This window comes from Apodemus sylvaticus, chromosome 4 (genome assembly GCF_947179515.1).
Source record: "Apodemus sylvaticus chromosome 4, mApoSyl1.1, whole genome shotgun sequence".
Lineage (NCBI taxonomy): Eukaryota > Metazoa > Chordata > Mammalia > Rodentia > Muridae > Apodemus > Apodemus sylvaticus.
Genome location: NC_067475.1, coordinates 103,960,782 through 103,977,200, shown reverse-complemented (window position 1 = coordinate 103,977,200; position 16,419 = coordinate 103,960,782). Strand labels below are relative to the sequence as shown.

The window sequence follows — 16,419 nt, the reverse complement described above, 5'->3', positions numbered from 1 at the left end:
TCTCAGGATTGTTTTGATTTGCATTTCCCTGATGACTAAGGATGTTGAACATTTTTTTAGGTGCTTCTCAGCCATTTGATATTCCTCAGTTGAGAACTCTTTGTTTAGCTCCGCACCCAATTTTTAATACAGTTATTTGGTTCTCTGGAGTTTAACTTCTTCTTCTTTTATTAGCTATATTCTTTATTTACATTTCAAATGTTGTCCCATTTCCTGGTTCCCTTCCTCTGAAAATCCCATAAGCCATCTCTCCTCCCCCTGTTCCCCCGTCGACCCTCTCTTGCTTCCCTGTCCTGGTATTCCTCTACACTGTGAGCCATGGGTAACTCCATGTATACTCTTTGGTTGATGGTTTTGCCCCTGGGAACTCTGAGAGTACTTGGTGGTTTATATTGTTGTTCATCCTATGACACTGCAAACCACTTCAGCTCCTTGGGTCCTTTCTCTAGCTCCTCTTTTGGGGACCCTGTGCTCAGTTCAATGGCTGGCTGAGAGTGTCCCCCTCTGTATTTGTCATGTACTAGCAGAGCCTCCTAGGTGACAGCTATATCCAGCTCCAGTCAGTAAGTACTTGTGGGCATCAAAAATAGTGTCTGGGTTTTGTAACTGTATATGGGATGGATCACTAGGTGGGGTAGTCTCCAGATGGTCTTTCCCTCAGTCTCTGCTCCACACCTTGTTTCTGTATCTCCTTCTGTGGGTATTTTGTTTCCCCTTGGACATCAGAGGGAGGAGAGGCCCCTGTTCCTGGAAAGGCTTGATGTAGCAGTGTAGGGGAATACCAGGTCAGGGAAGCAGGAGGGGGTTGATTGGGGAACAGGTGGAGAGAAGAGTGCTTGTGGGACTTTCTGGGGGACCAGGAAAGGGGAAATCATTTGAAATGTAAATAAACAATATATCTAATAAAAAAAAGAAAGGCAGTATTTGTTTAAGTTAATTTTACATTCAGCCACTTTGCTGAGGTTGTTTATCAGGTTTACTAGTTCTCTGGTGGAATTTTTGGGGTCACTTAGTATACTATCATGCCATCTGCAAATAGTGATATTTTGACTTCTTCATTTCCAATTTTAATCCCTTTGACTTCCTTTTGTTGTCTAATTGCTCTGGCTAGGTCTTTGAATACTATATCAAACAGGTAGGGAGAGTGATATACCTGTCTCCTGAGAGGCTCTGCTAGAGCCTGACAAATATGGAAGTGGATGCTTGCAGCCTACCATTGTACTGAGCATGGGGTACCCAGTGGAGGAGTTAGAGAAAGGACTGAAGGGCCTGAAGGGTTTTGCAACCCCTTAGGAAGAATAACAATATCAACCAACTAGACCCCACAGTGCTCCCAGGGACTAAACCACTAACCAAAGAGCACACATGGAGGGACTCATGGCTCCACCCACATATGTAGCAGAGGATGGCCTTGTCAGACATTTGGCCCTTGGTCCTGTGAAGGCTCCATGCATCAGTGTAGGGGAATGCCAGGACAGGGAAGCAGGAGTGTGTAGGTGGGTGAACATCCTCATAGAAGCAGGGGAGGAGAAATGGGATAGGAGGTTTTGGAGGGGAAACCAGGAAAAGGGATAACATTTAAAATGTGAATAAAGAAAATATCCAATAAAAAGTAATTCAAAAAAATGAAGGAAATATACAGGTGAAAGAGTTACAATTTACTGGTAAATGCTAGAATCTTAGACTACAATTTCACATGTGTTAACTTTATGTACACTGTGAGATTTCTTTTGTATTTTTAAATGTTACTTAAGCATTAATAGTGAATGTGTGTGTTCTTTTATGTAAACTATGTGGATCCTGTGCATATAGATGCCAGCTAAGCAGAGGAAGATGTCAGCTCCCTGGAACTGAAATTGAAAACTGTTGTAAACCTCTCAATGTGGGTACTGGGACCTTAACCCAACAAGAGCGCTGTGTGTACTTTTAACTACTGACCCATCTCTCCAGCTGCTTGTGTGTATTTTTGTTCTTAAAAACAAGACCTAAAAGGCTTTGCATTCCATGATGTAAGTAGACCATAAATAACTCAAAATCACCTTATTGTGTACTTTTAGCTGATTCTATGTCTTAGGATGGTAATGAAAGCTATATTCATTTCCAGTATACATAAGTTTTGGATAGGTTTCTCTCTGTGAGGAAAGTGCTTTAGAGACAAGATGCATGATAAAAGAGTCTACACTGGAAGTTTATACTCCAAGGAGAGATGTTTGAAATGAGGATGAGAGGGCAACTGAAGAAGACTGAAAGATCAGTAAATTGATCTTCTAAGTAAGGTTTTCCTCTGAGGTGAGTCTATAAGAAAGGAAGCATATATGGACTAGAGGTGTGTGGCTCAGCACTAGAATAGGGGTGGGGTGGGGTTAGAGACGGGCAGGGAGAGGGGACAAAGGGGGAAAGAGAGAGAAAGAGGAGGGAGGAGGGAAGGAAGAAAGGGGAGAGACTGGAGGGAAGGAGGAAGGAAGAAAGGGAGGAAGGAAGAATTTTTTTTTAGAAGAAACCAAAGATATGAGCCTGAAACTATAGAGTATATGCTGAGAGTAGCAGTTCTTCTAGTGTTAAATTATAACGAGAATGGTATGTGTGAATATGTTCATTAACTATATCCAGGACTTACAGAATTTTCCTAAGGTATTTTGTTAGTAACCTAGTGATCAGTGAGGTAATGAGACTACTGTCACCTTTTTTGATACTTTATGATGAAGCAGGATACTGTTCCTTACCTTTGGAGAGTGGAGAATACAATAGTGTTGGCTGTAGTAAGACTCAAAAGGGAATGGTTTCTACAAATTAAAATGAGTTTTAAACTCAAAATCCACATTTTTATCATTCATTGTTTCAAAGCATATGGGGATTTTCTAAAGTCTCTTCTCAAAGGGCTACTCGGCTCCCAGTCCAGATCCACAAATTGCAAGTGATTGCAAGGCCCGTGATTGAGACATGAAAATTATGTAGCAAGCAGTGACAAGCCAAGTCCACTGGGACGCACACATATACACTCAATCAAGGTGCTTCACTGAAACGTGTGTGATTTCCACACTAGTCAGTTTCTTAAAACTCATCTTATTAAAATGGCCAGCAGACAAATATGCTTAGCTTTAGGATTTCTTGCACTTTTGTGGGCTGAATTGGACACCCAAAACAAAACTGAGGAACTACAATGCAGATTGATGGCCAAATTTAATTTGTCTGGATATGTAGATGCCAAAAATCATTCACTTGTTATTGCAGGACTGTTTCCTATCCACTCCAGAATCATCCCAGTAGATGAAGCTATTTTGGAGCCGGTATCACCCATGTGTGAAGGGTAAGCCATTTTCTTTCTTGTTAACTCAGGTGGTGGTGGTGGTGGTGGGGAGAGGTAAGCATGGGCTTGGGGCTCCTGCTGGAGTCTTGCTGCTGTACAGAGCACTTGGTTCTCACAGAGTCCTCTGTGGTGCAGCAGCAGCTAAGAGGTTGCTAGGCATGTACCGTTAGAGGCTGCTACCCAGATTTGCAGAGTCAGAATCTGTTTTTAGAAGACTCCTGTTGATTCATGAATGTACTGAGGTTTCAGAAGAACAGATGCACAATTATGTAGCATTGTAGCCTTACTGTTTAATAGCAGAGATTAAAACTCTATTCAAGAGAAGCACACTGCAGGGGAGCACTAGATTTATCTGAGCAAGACTTACCCTGGTAGGTTTGCCCATAGTGTTTGTATCTCGCACTGCAGGAAATAAGATCCATGCTTGATACTAGAATTTGTCAGTAATCTGTTGTGAGAAATGCAAAGCATGGATAGGATAGCTATCCGTACATCACACACACACACACACACACACACACACACACACACACACACACACACACAGACACATATGAGAATGCCAGAAATTAAAGAAAGCAAAGCAAATTATCAATAAGTTTATTGTTATTAGAAAGCAATGTTTTGCCTCTCTCTGTATTATTTCTTGTATTCATATATTCATATTTGTATATTCACATATATATTCATATCTATATCTATATCTATATCTATATCTATATCTATATACCTATGTCTCTGTCTATATCTGCTTTTAGATAGTTGTAACTGTAACACAAACACAGTTTTAGCTGGAAATGTGACCTAACACAGCAGGCATTTCCCTGAAGCTTCATGACCATCACTGTTGTCAGTGCACACTGTATATTTAGCAGATTCTGCTAGCTCACATCTTCACCGATGGCAACTTTCCCTTGTTATATTTCATGCTGCAAATTTAAGATGTCCTTGTGTGAAGGGTGGTGATCATCTCTACATCTTCAGAAAATACAAAGGCTTATGATGAATCCCATCCCCAATCCTATGACTGTTTCTCACTCTTACAGTGAAGCAGAGGCAATGGGAGGAAGAAGATATGGGGTTTACTAGATTCCTGTAGAGCCAAGTGTTCTTTACCACAGGAGTCTTCACCTCTTTAACTCCCAGCAATGTGAACTGAGAACTCAGAGTGCATCACAGTGTAACAGACTGAGAGTTTAGAAGAGGGGTCACGTCATTTGTTCTCCTCCCATCACTTCTCCTTCCTTAGGAATAATATCTTACTACATCATAGTTGTAGGAGTGGAGAGAAGTAGCTATGTCCTATTTAAAATAATTCCCTAATTAGGATCATTTTGGGATTTGTTTAATTATTGAAATTAGGATTTGAGTGGCTACGTTTGGTCATTGTAATGTTAAAAATTTCATTACTTTAAAATTAAGTCTTTATTTTTAATTTCCAGCAGTATTCGTCAGTTTAATTTCACCAGTACATATCCTTCTACTTATTCATCCCCAGTGCGTCCAAGGCTTTCATCCTTCTTCCATGTAGTTTAACTTCTCCTTCCAAAGGTCTATGTAGTGTTCAGAATCCAAGGTCAAAGTAAGCAATATTAATTTTATTTTTTAAATCATAAGCTTTAACTAACTGATTCAGAATCTCAACTCGGGTTTGGAGAAATTTTGTTTTGAAACAAACAGCTCTAATGCAATACTAATTTCAGCTGTCCATGTGTTAAGAGTACATAAAACAAGAAGACTTTGTATTACTTTGAAAATCTTTCTCCCGAGTAGAGAAAAATAATGAAATGAAAAACGGAGTTTTTAATGTTTTGTTTGATAGTCATAAAAGGATGGTTTAGATATTATGAAATATTGTGAACCTTATAATAAACATTAGCTGATGAAGGAAAATTTATTCCAAATACCATCTTTTTAGTGATTATTTTGTGATGATTTAGAATAACTTCCCTGCTAATTCTTAAAACACTTCATATGTTGCATTTATTATAGAGAGTCTTCATACTGCCCATTTCACTTAAAATTGTTTTCTTACTGCTGTATCATATTCTGGATAATTATTTTGTAAGCATGGAAAATATTCTTATACAGTTGAGGTTCTGTCTGTGAACACTTTAGTTTGTTCTAGTTTTCTAGTACAATGAAAACCTTTGTCCTGCCCTTTGGGGTTAGATAGCTTTTCCCCTATGGGAATAGTGCTTTCTCAGTTAGGTTCTCAAGGGTTAGAATGACTACTTCAAAGCAGGCAAATATTTTTCTAGCTTTCAAAATTGTATCATTCTTTTAAAAAAGATACACTGCTGCACTGAGCCTTTCCAGGACCAGGGGCCTCTCCTTCCTTCTTGGGCATCATTTGATATGTGAATTGTGTCTTGGGTATTCCAAGCTTCTAGGCCAATATCCACTTATCAGTGAGTGCATACCAGGACAGGGAAGTGGGAAGGGGTGGATGGGGGAACAAGGGGAGGGAAGAGGGCTTATGGGACTTTTGGGGAGCGGGGAGCCAGGAAAGGGGAAATCATTTGAAATGTAACTAAAGAATATATTGAATAAAAAATATGAAAAAAATAAAAAATTTGCAACTACATTTATTTTAAAAGTTGATGATTTTACTGTTGTTAGTCTGGAAACAGCAGTGGTGTGTGTGTGTAGGTGTTTGTGTGTGTGTGTGTGTGTGTGTGTGTGTGTATGTGTGCATGCAGCTTTCTGTGCTGTGGTGTCTCCTGCTCTGGAAACAGTAGCAGTGTGTGTGTGTGTGTGTTTGTGTGTGTGTGTGTATGTGTGTATGTATGTATGTGTGCATGCAGCTTTCTGTGCTGTGGTGTCTCCTGCTCTAGAAACAGTAGCAGGGTGTGTGTGTGTGTGTGTGTGTGTGTGTGAGTGTGTGTTCAGCTTTCTGTGCTGTGGTGTCTCCTGCTCTGGAAACAGTAGCAGGATGTGTGTGTGTGTGTGTGTATGTGTGTGTGTGTGTGTGTGTGAGTGTGTGTTCAGCTTTCTGTGCTGTGGCGTTTACTGCTCTCTTGTCTCTTCACTTGCACTGCTCCACCCTTATCTCCCCTAATCATTGACTTTTCCATTCTTTGATAAGAGCATTAATAACACGTTCTCCTGTCATGGAGCCCCAGCACTGTCTGACTTCCCTTCTTCTGTCTCTGTGTCAGCCTCTAAGCCTCAGCCTGGCTGTGCGCTCCTCCAGGGCGGGGCGGGGTTCCCCTGCAAAGCTCATTGCTCCTGACCTACTTAGATGGCTTCCTTTACCATGTTGTAACTGCTTGGATAATTTTCAGTGCCTATTCTTTTACTATCATGTTATACTGTCTGAGAAACCAAAGAACTGCCTCCTAAATGAAAATTCAATTAAAGAGACATGGAAGGGAATTCCATAGTTCCAAAGGGATATTTGTTATTGATATACATATTTTTAAAAATATTAGATTGAGTTTTTTATGCATGACCCTTCACACATAAATTTTTATTGTTTTACCTTCATGTATCTATATGTATCATGTACATGCTTGGAGCATGTGGAGTCCAGAAGAGGATATCAGATCCTCTGAAACTGTAGTTAGGCATAGTTGTGAACATCCACGTGGGTGCTGGAAACTAAACCTGGACCCTCTGCAAAAGCAACAAGTATTCTTAAATGTTCAGCCATCTCTCCAGTGTCCTGTTTAATAAAAAATTTTACTGAATAGTAGACAAAGTTAAATATCTATAGAAGATTTTAAGGCATTAAGTCATGTTGGGGTACTTGTCTTTAGTAAGTTAGGATGTGCTTTAACTTTGAAGAAAGAAAGAAGAAAATAGAAGAGTTAGTTGACAAATATAGGGAAAATTGATAAAATGTGGTATTGAGTTGCAATATTGATTTTAATGGCTAGATAATTAAAAGCATGATGCATCATGTTTCTGTTTATATGTGATAACCAATAAATATTTCTTAATATTGAAACTAAAATCTCAGATTAGGATTATGCAATTGCAGTTTATTTATGCATAATTCTTTAAATGCTTTACTGTACTCCTGCTTTAAGTGCTTCACTGTATTTTTAGGATTTTTATAATTACAGTTAATGTTCAGAAGAACATAGGTCAGTGTAAGGAGAAGACTCATGGCCCCCAATGGATTTCCAGTATATAGGGAAAACATGTTCAAAGATACTGTTGTGTATCTGCTGGTGAAGAATATCCTGACTAGAAAAATATTTTTGTGACAAAGATATAATTGGCCATTTGAGAAAATCTTAGTGTATGTATATATATATATATATACACATACTAAGCCAGTCTATATATTCACTATATATTCAATAGCCAGTGCCTCACAACAGCTTCCTTTCCAGGTTTAACTTCCGGGGTTTCCGCTGGATGAAAACCATGATCCACACCATCAAGGAGATTAATGAGAGGAAGGACATTTTGCCAAACCATACTCTGGGCTATCAGATCTTTGATTCCTGCTACACCATCTCCAAAGCAATGGAGTCGTCTTTGGTGTTTCTTACGGGGCAAGAAGAATTCAAACCCAATTTTAGAAACAGCACTGGATCAATTCTGGCAGCACTGGTTGGAGCAGGAGGATCAGCCTTGTCAGTTGCTGCTTCAAGAATTCTGGGATTATATTACATGCCTCAGGTATGTCAGAATAGTGCCCTGAGTACTTACTTGTAAAGAAATAAAAATGGGGGCCGGAGAGATGGCTAACAGGTTAAGAGTACTTGTTCTTGCAGAGGACTTAGTTTCATTCCCTAGAACTGATAGGGTAGTTCACAGCCATCTGAAACTCCAGTTATGGGGATCTGAAGGCCCCCCATTTTTGACTTTCATAGACTTCCTTATGCATGCAGTGCTATAAACTTATCCAAGCACACACATAAAAATGGTGGCACACACATTTAATTCCAGCCCTCAGGAAGCAGAAGCACACAGATCTCTGAGTTAGAGGCTAGTCTGCTCTACGGAGCTAGTTCCCAGACAACTATACAGAGAAACTCTGCCTCAAAAAGAATAGACAAAAATATTTAAAGAAATACAGTTTTTAGAAATAGTTGAAAATAAGAAAGGCAGAAGTTGAGATAAGGTATAAGATAGCCTAGGATGGATGGTGTGGTGTTCTTAGTGACACTGCATAACTAAGCATAGAATGCATGGGATGGTGTTCTTTGTGACACTATATGACCAAGCTCCAGCCGTGAGAGCTGGGGCTTACTTAGAGGTGATTTCAGATTACTTGATCCAGAACATCTGGCTTGCACTGAGTTGTGATGCAGTAATTATTTACTTCTCACTAGTCACCAAGCTCCATAGTACTGGATTAACACTTGGTGGTTGATCACTAGCTGAAACAAGGCATATATTTTGGGCTTTATCTTTGTTGATGCTTATTAATCATGACCTAAGTCATCACATCATACTCACAATCTAAAATGGGTTTGGGAGTTTCATAAAATGATATTATTTGGGATAGTATCAAAAGTTGAAACAACTTTACAGATTATTGGACATGTGCAACCATATACATACATGTCTGCCATGGCATAAATATGGAGGTTAGAGGACAATTTTACAGTAATTTTTTGCCTTCCACTCAGTTAAGGCAGGATTTTTCTTGTTATTGCTACTGCTGCTATCTAGTATACTCCATGCTAAATGTCCCATGAGCCAATTCTCATGTCTCTGCCTGCCATCTTGCTATAGAACTGCTGAGACATATGCCACTGCATCTTTTTTTTTTTTTTTTTTTTTTTTTTTGCTTAGATTTTGGGGATTAAACTTAGGTCATCGGGTTTGCATGGCAAGCACTTTGTCCATGGATCCATTACCTTAGCCCTGTCTTTGTTTGTTCAAAAATCTTCTTTTCTGTAGATAGCTTTAATGCTGTTTCTGGTTGTATGATTCTAAAGAAGAGTATAGATATTAGCCAAAGGATTAAGAATCAAATGAAAGACTAAGAAAGAGAACCTGGGAGTAAATTGACTTCATGAAGGAATGGACAGCTCTGGAGCTGTGGAATTGTAATAGAGAAGACCTTACTGACAGTGATGCATTAGTAACATGGTAAAGTGAATGAGTGATGTGGAGCCTTAAGATACAGAAATGCATAAAAATGCTCACCCACATATGGTGGGTGACCTAAGTTCCATTATCAAGTCCCTAAAGATGAGAAATGCATGTGAGGATTATTGAGCAAATTACAAAAAAGACTTGCTCCTGTGCATACTTTGGGGCCTATAAAATGAGAGTGTTGAGGAATCTTGTTGTAGAAAATTGCTTAAAACTAAGCTTTGAAGCACCTTTCCTAAGGTTTAGCATCTACTCATGCAGAAGTCCTGCCAACCAGAAGGAAAAAAAGAAAAAAAAGGTTTTCACAAAAGGAAAGAATAGAGCAAAACTAATTGAGATGGGAGAGAAGTGAGATAGTGTAAGCAAGAGAAACTCGTGCTGTCCATTGAATTTCATCAATTGTTGGCTACCTTTACCTTCTTGGGGTTGACAGCACAGACCAAAGAACTTCTGTCAACAGTACCCACTCATCGAGTAAGAGTAGAAAGTTATTTTTCACAGAATAATGTGAGGAAACTGAGAACTATTCAGCTCTATCCATATCAAAATATTCAGAAAGCTGTAATTGAAGATTTGGCTCTAGCTTTGTAATAACTAAAAATATCCTCAATTTTAGGTGGGCTATACTTCTTCCTGCTCAATTCTTAGCGACAAATTCCAGTTTCCATCTTATCTTCGTGTAGTACCCAGTGATAAGATCCAGTCTGAGGCCATGGTGAATCTTATCAGACACTTTGGTTGGGTCTGGGTAGGTGCTATTGCAGCTGATGATGATTATGGAAAATATGGAGTAAAAACTTTTAAGGAAAAAATGGAGAGCGCCAACCTCTGTGTTGCTTTCTCGGAAACCATTCCAAAAGTCTACTCCTATGAGAAAATGAAAAAAGCTGTTGATATAGTAAAGGGTTCTACAGCCAAAGTCATTGTGCTTTATACTTCTGACATTGACCTCAGCCCCTTTGTGCTGGAAGTGATTCATCATAACATAACTGACAGGACATGGATAGCCAGCGAAGCCTGGATTACCTCAGCTCTCATTGCAAAGCCTGAGTATTTTCCCTATTTTGGTGGAAGCATTGGATTTGCAATACCGAGAACTATTATACCAGGACTAAAAGAATTTCTGTATGATGTACATCCTAGCAAGGATCCAAATGATACCTTGACCATTGAATTCTGGCAAACTGCTTTTAACTGTACCTGGCCCAACAGCAGTGTGCCTTACAATGTGGACCACAGAGTGAATATGACTGGTAAAGAAGACAGATTGTATGACATGTCTGATCAGCTCTGCACTGGAGAGGAGAAGCTGGAAGATCTGAAAAATACCTATCTGGATACATCTCAGCTAAGAATCACAAACAACGTCAAACAAGCTGTGTATGCTATAGCTCATGCCCTGGATCTCCTCAGCAGATGTCAAGAAGGACAGGGACCATTTGGTGGAAATAATCAATGTGCATATATACCTACCTTTGACTTCTGGCAGGTACGTTGTTTTACTTCATGATATAGTATGCCACTCATACATATTCATACAAATAGCCATCAAAGCTATTTACCTTTGTATTTGATAGTCACAATTTTTTTTGAATCGCCACTTAAAAGAAATTGTTTGCATGTTTTGCATGAATGTGTGTTTTAAGTCCTCATTTACTAACAGAGTTATTAGTTTTGTTATAAATAGAATCTATATCTCTCACAAAAATAATTCCTTTACTAGACAAGCTGATTTTTAAAAGCATAATAAAAGCTAAAGGTAAACATTCTAGGACTAAATAAATGGCAGAGAGACTCCAATTTCTCTTAGTTTTCCTGTTCCTAACCACAAAATGAGACTTCACTTTGTAGTCTGGCATGATTACATGAGTTCAAAATGCCATGCTCATATTTTAAGCAGCAAGAAGGAAAAAGGCATGAAAACCATTTCTAGAAATCATATACGATTCTTATATTCACATAGTCATATTTTAGTCATGTGGTCTTATCTAGCTTGAAGGGGACTAGAAGATGGAGTCTTTATGCAGTGTGAGAACTGTAGAATGGTTCTGCGACATTCTTTGGGAGGCTTACTTCCATGCCTCCTTTTCTTGGTCTCATGTTAGGCAATTCATGTTGGTTTAGAGTAGGCTGGGTGGTCTTGAGCAGTCTGGTCATGACAAGCGTGGTCTCATCCATGATTCTCCCCCTTACTCAGAAAAATAGAGCTCGAGAATCCTGCTCTGGTCCTGGCAGCCCTGCAGGAGTTCCAGTTAGTATCTCTGAGCTGTTATTTCTTCTTTGCCTGACCAGCATCACTGTGTTCTTATATATAACTCTGTTAATTCAACAGAGGCCACAGTGACTGGGACCTCTGAATTTCCCTTTGACTTTGACTTTCTTTTTTTTTTTTTTCTTTTCTTTTTTTTTTAATTTATTGATATATTTATTTACATTTCAAATGATTTCCCCTTTTCTGGACCCCCACTCCCCGAAAGTCCCATCAGTCCCCTTCCCTCCCCCTGTTTTCCCACCCAACACTTCCCACTTCCCTGTTCTGATTTTGCTCTATACTGCTTCACTGAGTCTTTCCAGAACAAGGGGCCACTCCTTCATTCTTCGTGTACCTCATTTGATGTGTGGATTATGTTTTGGGTATTCCAGTTTTCTAGGTTAATATCCACTTATTAGTGAGTGCATACCATGATTCATCTTTTGAGTCTGGGTTACCTCACTTAGTATGATGTTCTCCAGCTCCATCCATTTGCCTAAGAATTTCATGAATTCATTGTTTCTAATGGCTGAATAGTACTCCATTGTGTAGATATACCACATTTTTTGCATCCACTCTTCTGTTGAGGGATACCTGGGTTCTTTCCAGCATCTGGCAATTATAAATAGGGCTGCTATGAACATAGTAGAGCATGTATCCTTGGCTTTCAATTGCTCACCTCCTGCTTTAAATCTCATCATTCAGTACTCTGTGGTATTTTTCCCTTCCTTTTTTTTTTCATGAACTTGGTAGTTTTGATCATGATTTGTCCATGATTTTTACAGTGTATTCTATTTGGCTTTACCTACTTTTTATGATTTTGTTGAGTTTATGCATTTCTGGCACAAATAACACAAATGTAATATTGTATCTTTTCAAATTCTGGCTATTAGAAGGCATATCATAGGTTGAAGGTATAGCTCAGTTGAGTACTTTTCAAGAGTGCACAAAGTGGGCTTCAATACCATAGGCCACACAAAAATCTGGCCATGTGGTGCATGCCTATTATTTTAGCACTCAGGAATTAGAGGCAGAAGCACCAGAAGTTTGATGTTATCTTCAGTTACATAATGAGTAGCCTGGGCTACATAAAATTCCATCTTTAAAAACAGGAAGGCACATTATATAAATATGTCTTATTATTGCTGGTAATATTAACTTTGGCAGCTTGATTATAGTAGTATCACCATATTTTTTTCTATATGAAGCTGCCAAATTTCTCTTGGGAAATAATAATTGTCTTGTTGGGAATATTTGAGGCTCTGTATTGCTTTTTATTATACTTTTTGTGTGCTAGTTTTTAAACTTTGTTTAAAATTTGTTTGCTATTATTATTGTGTGCCTTTTTGATTGTGGGTTCAGTTCTGTTCCTGATAATGGAGGCACATGAGTAAAAAGACAATGAACAGACCTCTGATATAACATCCCATTATATTTGACTTTCTATATAGAAGTAGAAACACCATTAAACTAAAGGTAAGTGATTACTTCTGTTCAGAAATAATCTAGGAGACCTCTCTGAATAAATAGGTTTAAAATGAACTCTGCAGAATGAGTAGATCTTGTTTATTAGGACACCAAATGAATGAATGAATGTGTGTGTGTGTGTGTGTGTGTGTGTGTGTGTATGAGAGAGAGAGAGAGAGAGAGAGAGAGAGAGAGAGAGAGAGAGAGAGAGAGAGTATAAATTTATATCAAAGCTCAGTGAGATAAGAGAGTGTCTTGGCTACTCATGGAACTATTGGAGTGTCTGTAGATGAGTTTTACCTGGTCTTGTCAGATGGGGAGACAGATTTCCAAAGCACTCAGAGGAATAGGGTGTTTGAGCTTCTGGGGATGAACCCACAATGGCAGTCTTTGTAGCTTAAGTTGGAAGGAAGACTCAATAACGTCCTGTTCACATAGCTTTGAGTGGTCATTTATCATGCAAGAGGATTTTAAGATAGACCTAGTCTCTTAAATTAACGTAAGGAAGTGATCCTGAAAATGCAGTCATGTTGTGACAGACTTGATTATGTGTCTGAAAGGTGTAACATACTGAGATAGATAATGAATTCTGGTTCTAGTAGGAGGTCTGACTCCTACTAGACCTCCTTTGTGGTAGGAAGGGCCTACCACTACCACCACCAAAATCTTAAAGATGAGGGTACCAGGATGCATAGAGATATTAATTAATCTTGATAATGATATTAGAAATGAATGATGGGCAATTATCTGACTTTAGGGGCCAGAGGAGACCAAAGTGAAGGATAATGTATTGTATAAGGATGATAAGATCCTTTTGATTTTTTTATGGAAATACCTCTATCCATTGGCTGGAGTTATTCGTAAGAACTATTAGGTATTTGAATCCTTTGCATGGAGATAGGTAAATGAACTGTATTTTCTAATCTTGTTCTGGCATACTCCAGAAAAATTTTCTGGTAAATGTTGGGCAAGTTGTAAAATGAAAGTGGTCTGAGGGCTTCTTTAGGATTGGCCTGACAACAGGTCAGGAGGTTTATTGCCACTGTCCTCAGATCATATAATCTGCCTCTTGTTTTTTTCTTCCTCCAATATGACACTCCTGGCTCTTAAAGTCTCTATCTGGCAATTAAAAACCCTTAAGGCCATGCTTCATAAGGTAGGGAAGGTAGACTGGAGGTTGTTTTTTTTTTAATTTTTTTATTGAAAAGGGAAGTAAAAACACTTTATGATAAAATTAAAGATTTACATGGAAAATATTTCAGATAAAATAGAAGAGATACATAGAAAAACATGTTAAAATTGGCAATTTTCATGGAAAATTAAAGTGTAAAGTGGTAGACATGTAAAACATTGCTAAATTAATTGAAATATGAAATAGAAATATTTTATGATAGAATTGAAGATTTACATGGAAAATGTTTCTGATAAAATGTAGAAAAATGTTAGATGTTAAAAATTTTAAACATGTAAGAATTAAATATTATTATGGAAAATTTTATATAGATATAATGATGGTAGGCATAAAAGTATTCCTAAGTTGATTGGAAGTAGAATTATAACCATAGTCTCATAAACTTGAAGAGTTACATGGAAAATATTTTTGATAAAATTGAAGAAATATATATTGAAAAACATGTTAAAATTAAAGAGTATAATGGAAATTATACAGATAAAATGATAGGCATAAGGATAATTCTAAGTTGATTGAAGGTAGAATTATAAACATTTTCAAATAAAATTGAAGATTTACATGGAAAAATTTTCTGGTAAAATTCAAGAAATATATACAAAAACACGTTAAAATTGACTATTTCATGGAAAATTTTACATATAAAATGGTAGATATAAAAACTTTCTAAATTAATTGAAGGTAGAATTAGAAACATTTGTGATAAAATCAAAGATTTACGTTGAAAACATTTCTGATAAAATAGATGATATCTAGAGAAAGACATTAAAATTGGCAATTATCATGAAAAATAATGCAGATAAAATGGTAGACATAAAACATTACTAAATTAATTAAAGGGAATTACGAACATTTTTTGATAAAATTGAAGATTTACATGAGAAATATTTCTTTTCTTTTCTTTCTTTCTTTCTTTCTTTCTTTTTTTGGGGGGAAGGGGAGGGTTTGAGACAGGGTTTCTCTGTGTAGCCCTGGCTGTCCTAAAACTCACTCTGTAGACCAGGCTGTCCTCGAACTCAGAAATCCTCCTGCCTCTGCCTCCCAAGTGCTGGGATTAAAGGTGTGCACCATGACCACCCGGCTGAGAAATATTTGTTAGTTTATGTCTTTTTATTGGGGAGTTGAGTCTATTGTTAAGAGATATTATGGAATAGTGATTGTTGCTTCCTGTTATTTTTGATGTTATTTTTATGTTTGTGTGGGTATCTTCTTTTGGGTTTGTTGGAAGAAGATTACTTTCTTGCCTTTTCTAGGGTGTAGTTTCCCTCCTTGTATTGGCATTTTCCATCTATCCATCTTTGTAGGGCTGGATTTGTGGATAGATATTGTATACATTTGTTTTTATCATGGAATATCATGGTTTCTCCATCTATGATGATTGAGAGTTTTGCTGGGTATAGTACCTGGGCTGGCATTTGTGTTCTCTTAGGGTCTGTATGAGGTCTGCCCAGGATCTTCTAGCTTTCATCATCTCTGGTGAGAAGTCTGGTGTAATTCTTATATGTTTGCCTTTATAAGTTACTTGCCCCTTTCCCCTTACTACTTGTAATATTCTTTTTTTATTTAGTGCATTTGGTGTTTTGATTATTATGTGCTAGGAGGAAATTCTGCACTGGTCCAGTCTGTTTTGAGTTCTGAAGGCTTCATGTATGTTCATGGGCATCTCTTTCTCTAGGTTAGGGAAGTTTTCTTGTACAATTTTGGTGAAGATATTTATTGGTCCTTTAAGTTGGAAATCTTTGCTCTCTTTTATACCTATAATCCTTAGGTTTGGTCTTCTCCTTGTGTCCTGGATTTCCTGGATATTTTGTGTTAGAAGCTTTATGCATTTTGCATTTTCTTTGACTGTTGAGTCAATTTTTTTCTATGGTATCTTCAGCACCTGCGATTCTTTCTTCTATCTCTTATATTCTGTTGCTGATGACTCCTGAATTCTTTCCAAGGTTTTCTATCTCCAGAGATATCTCACTTTGTGATTTCTTTATTGTTTCTACTTCCACTTTTAGATCCTGGATGGTTTTGTTCAGTTCCTTCACTTGATTGTGTTTTCTTGTAATTCTTTAAGGGATTTCTGTGTTTCTCCTTTAAGGGATTTTGCCTGTTGACCCATGATCTCCTGTATTTCTTTAAGGGATTTTTGTG

At 37.8% G+C, this 16,419-nt stretch overlaps 1 protein-coding gene across 1 annotated transcript in view; it reads left to right on the top strand.

Annotated features, from left to right (window-relative positions):
- Nucleotides 1-3,071: 3,071 nt before the first annotated feature.
- LOC127682336 (vomeronasal type-2 receptor 1) overlaps nt 3,072-16,419 on the top strand; it is a 32,897-nt gene continuing 19,549 nt past the window's right edge. The window contains exons 1-3 of the mRNA XM_052178703.1: nt 3,072-3,307; nt 7,651-7,942; nt 9,987-10,859. Coding sequence (XP_052034663.1) covers nt 3,072-3,307; nt 7,651-7,942; nt 9,987-10,859 — 1,401 coding nt within the window. The remainder of the gene's footprint in view (nt 3,308-7,650; nt 7,943-9,986; nt 10,860-16,419) is intronic.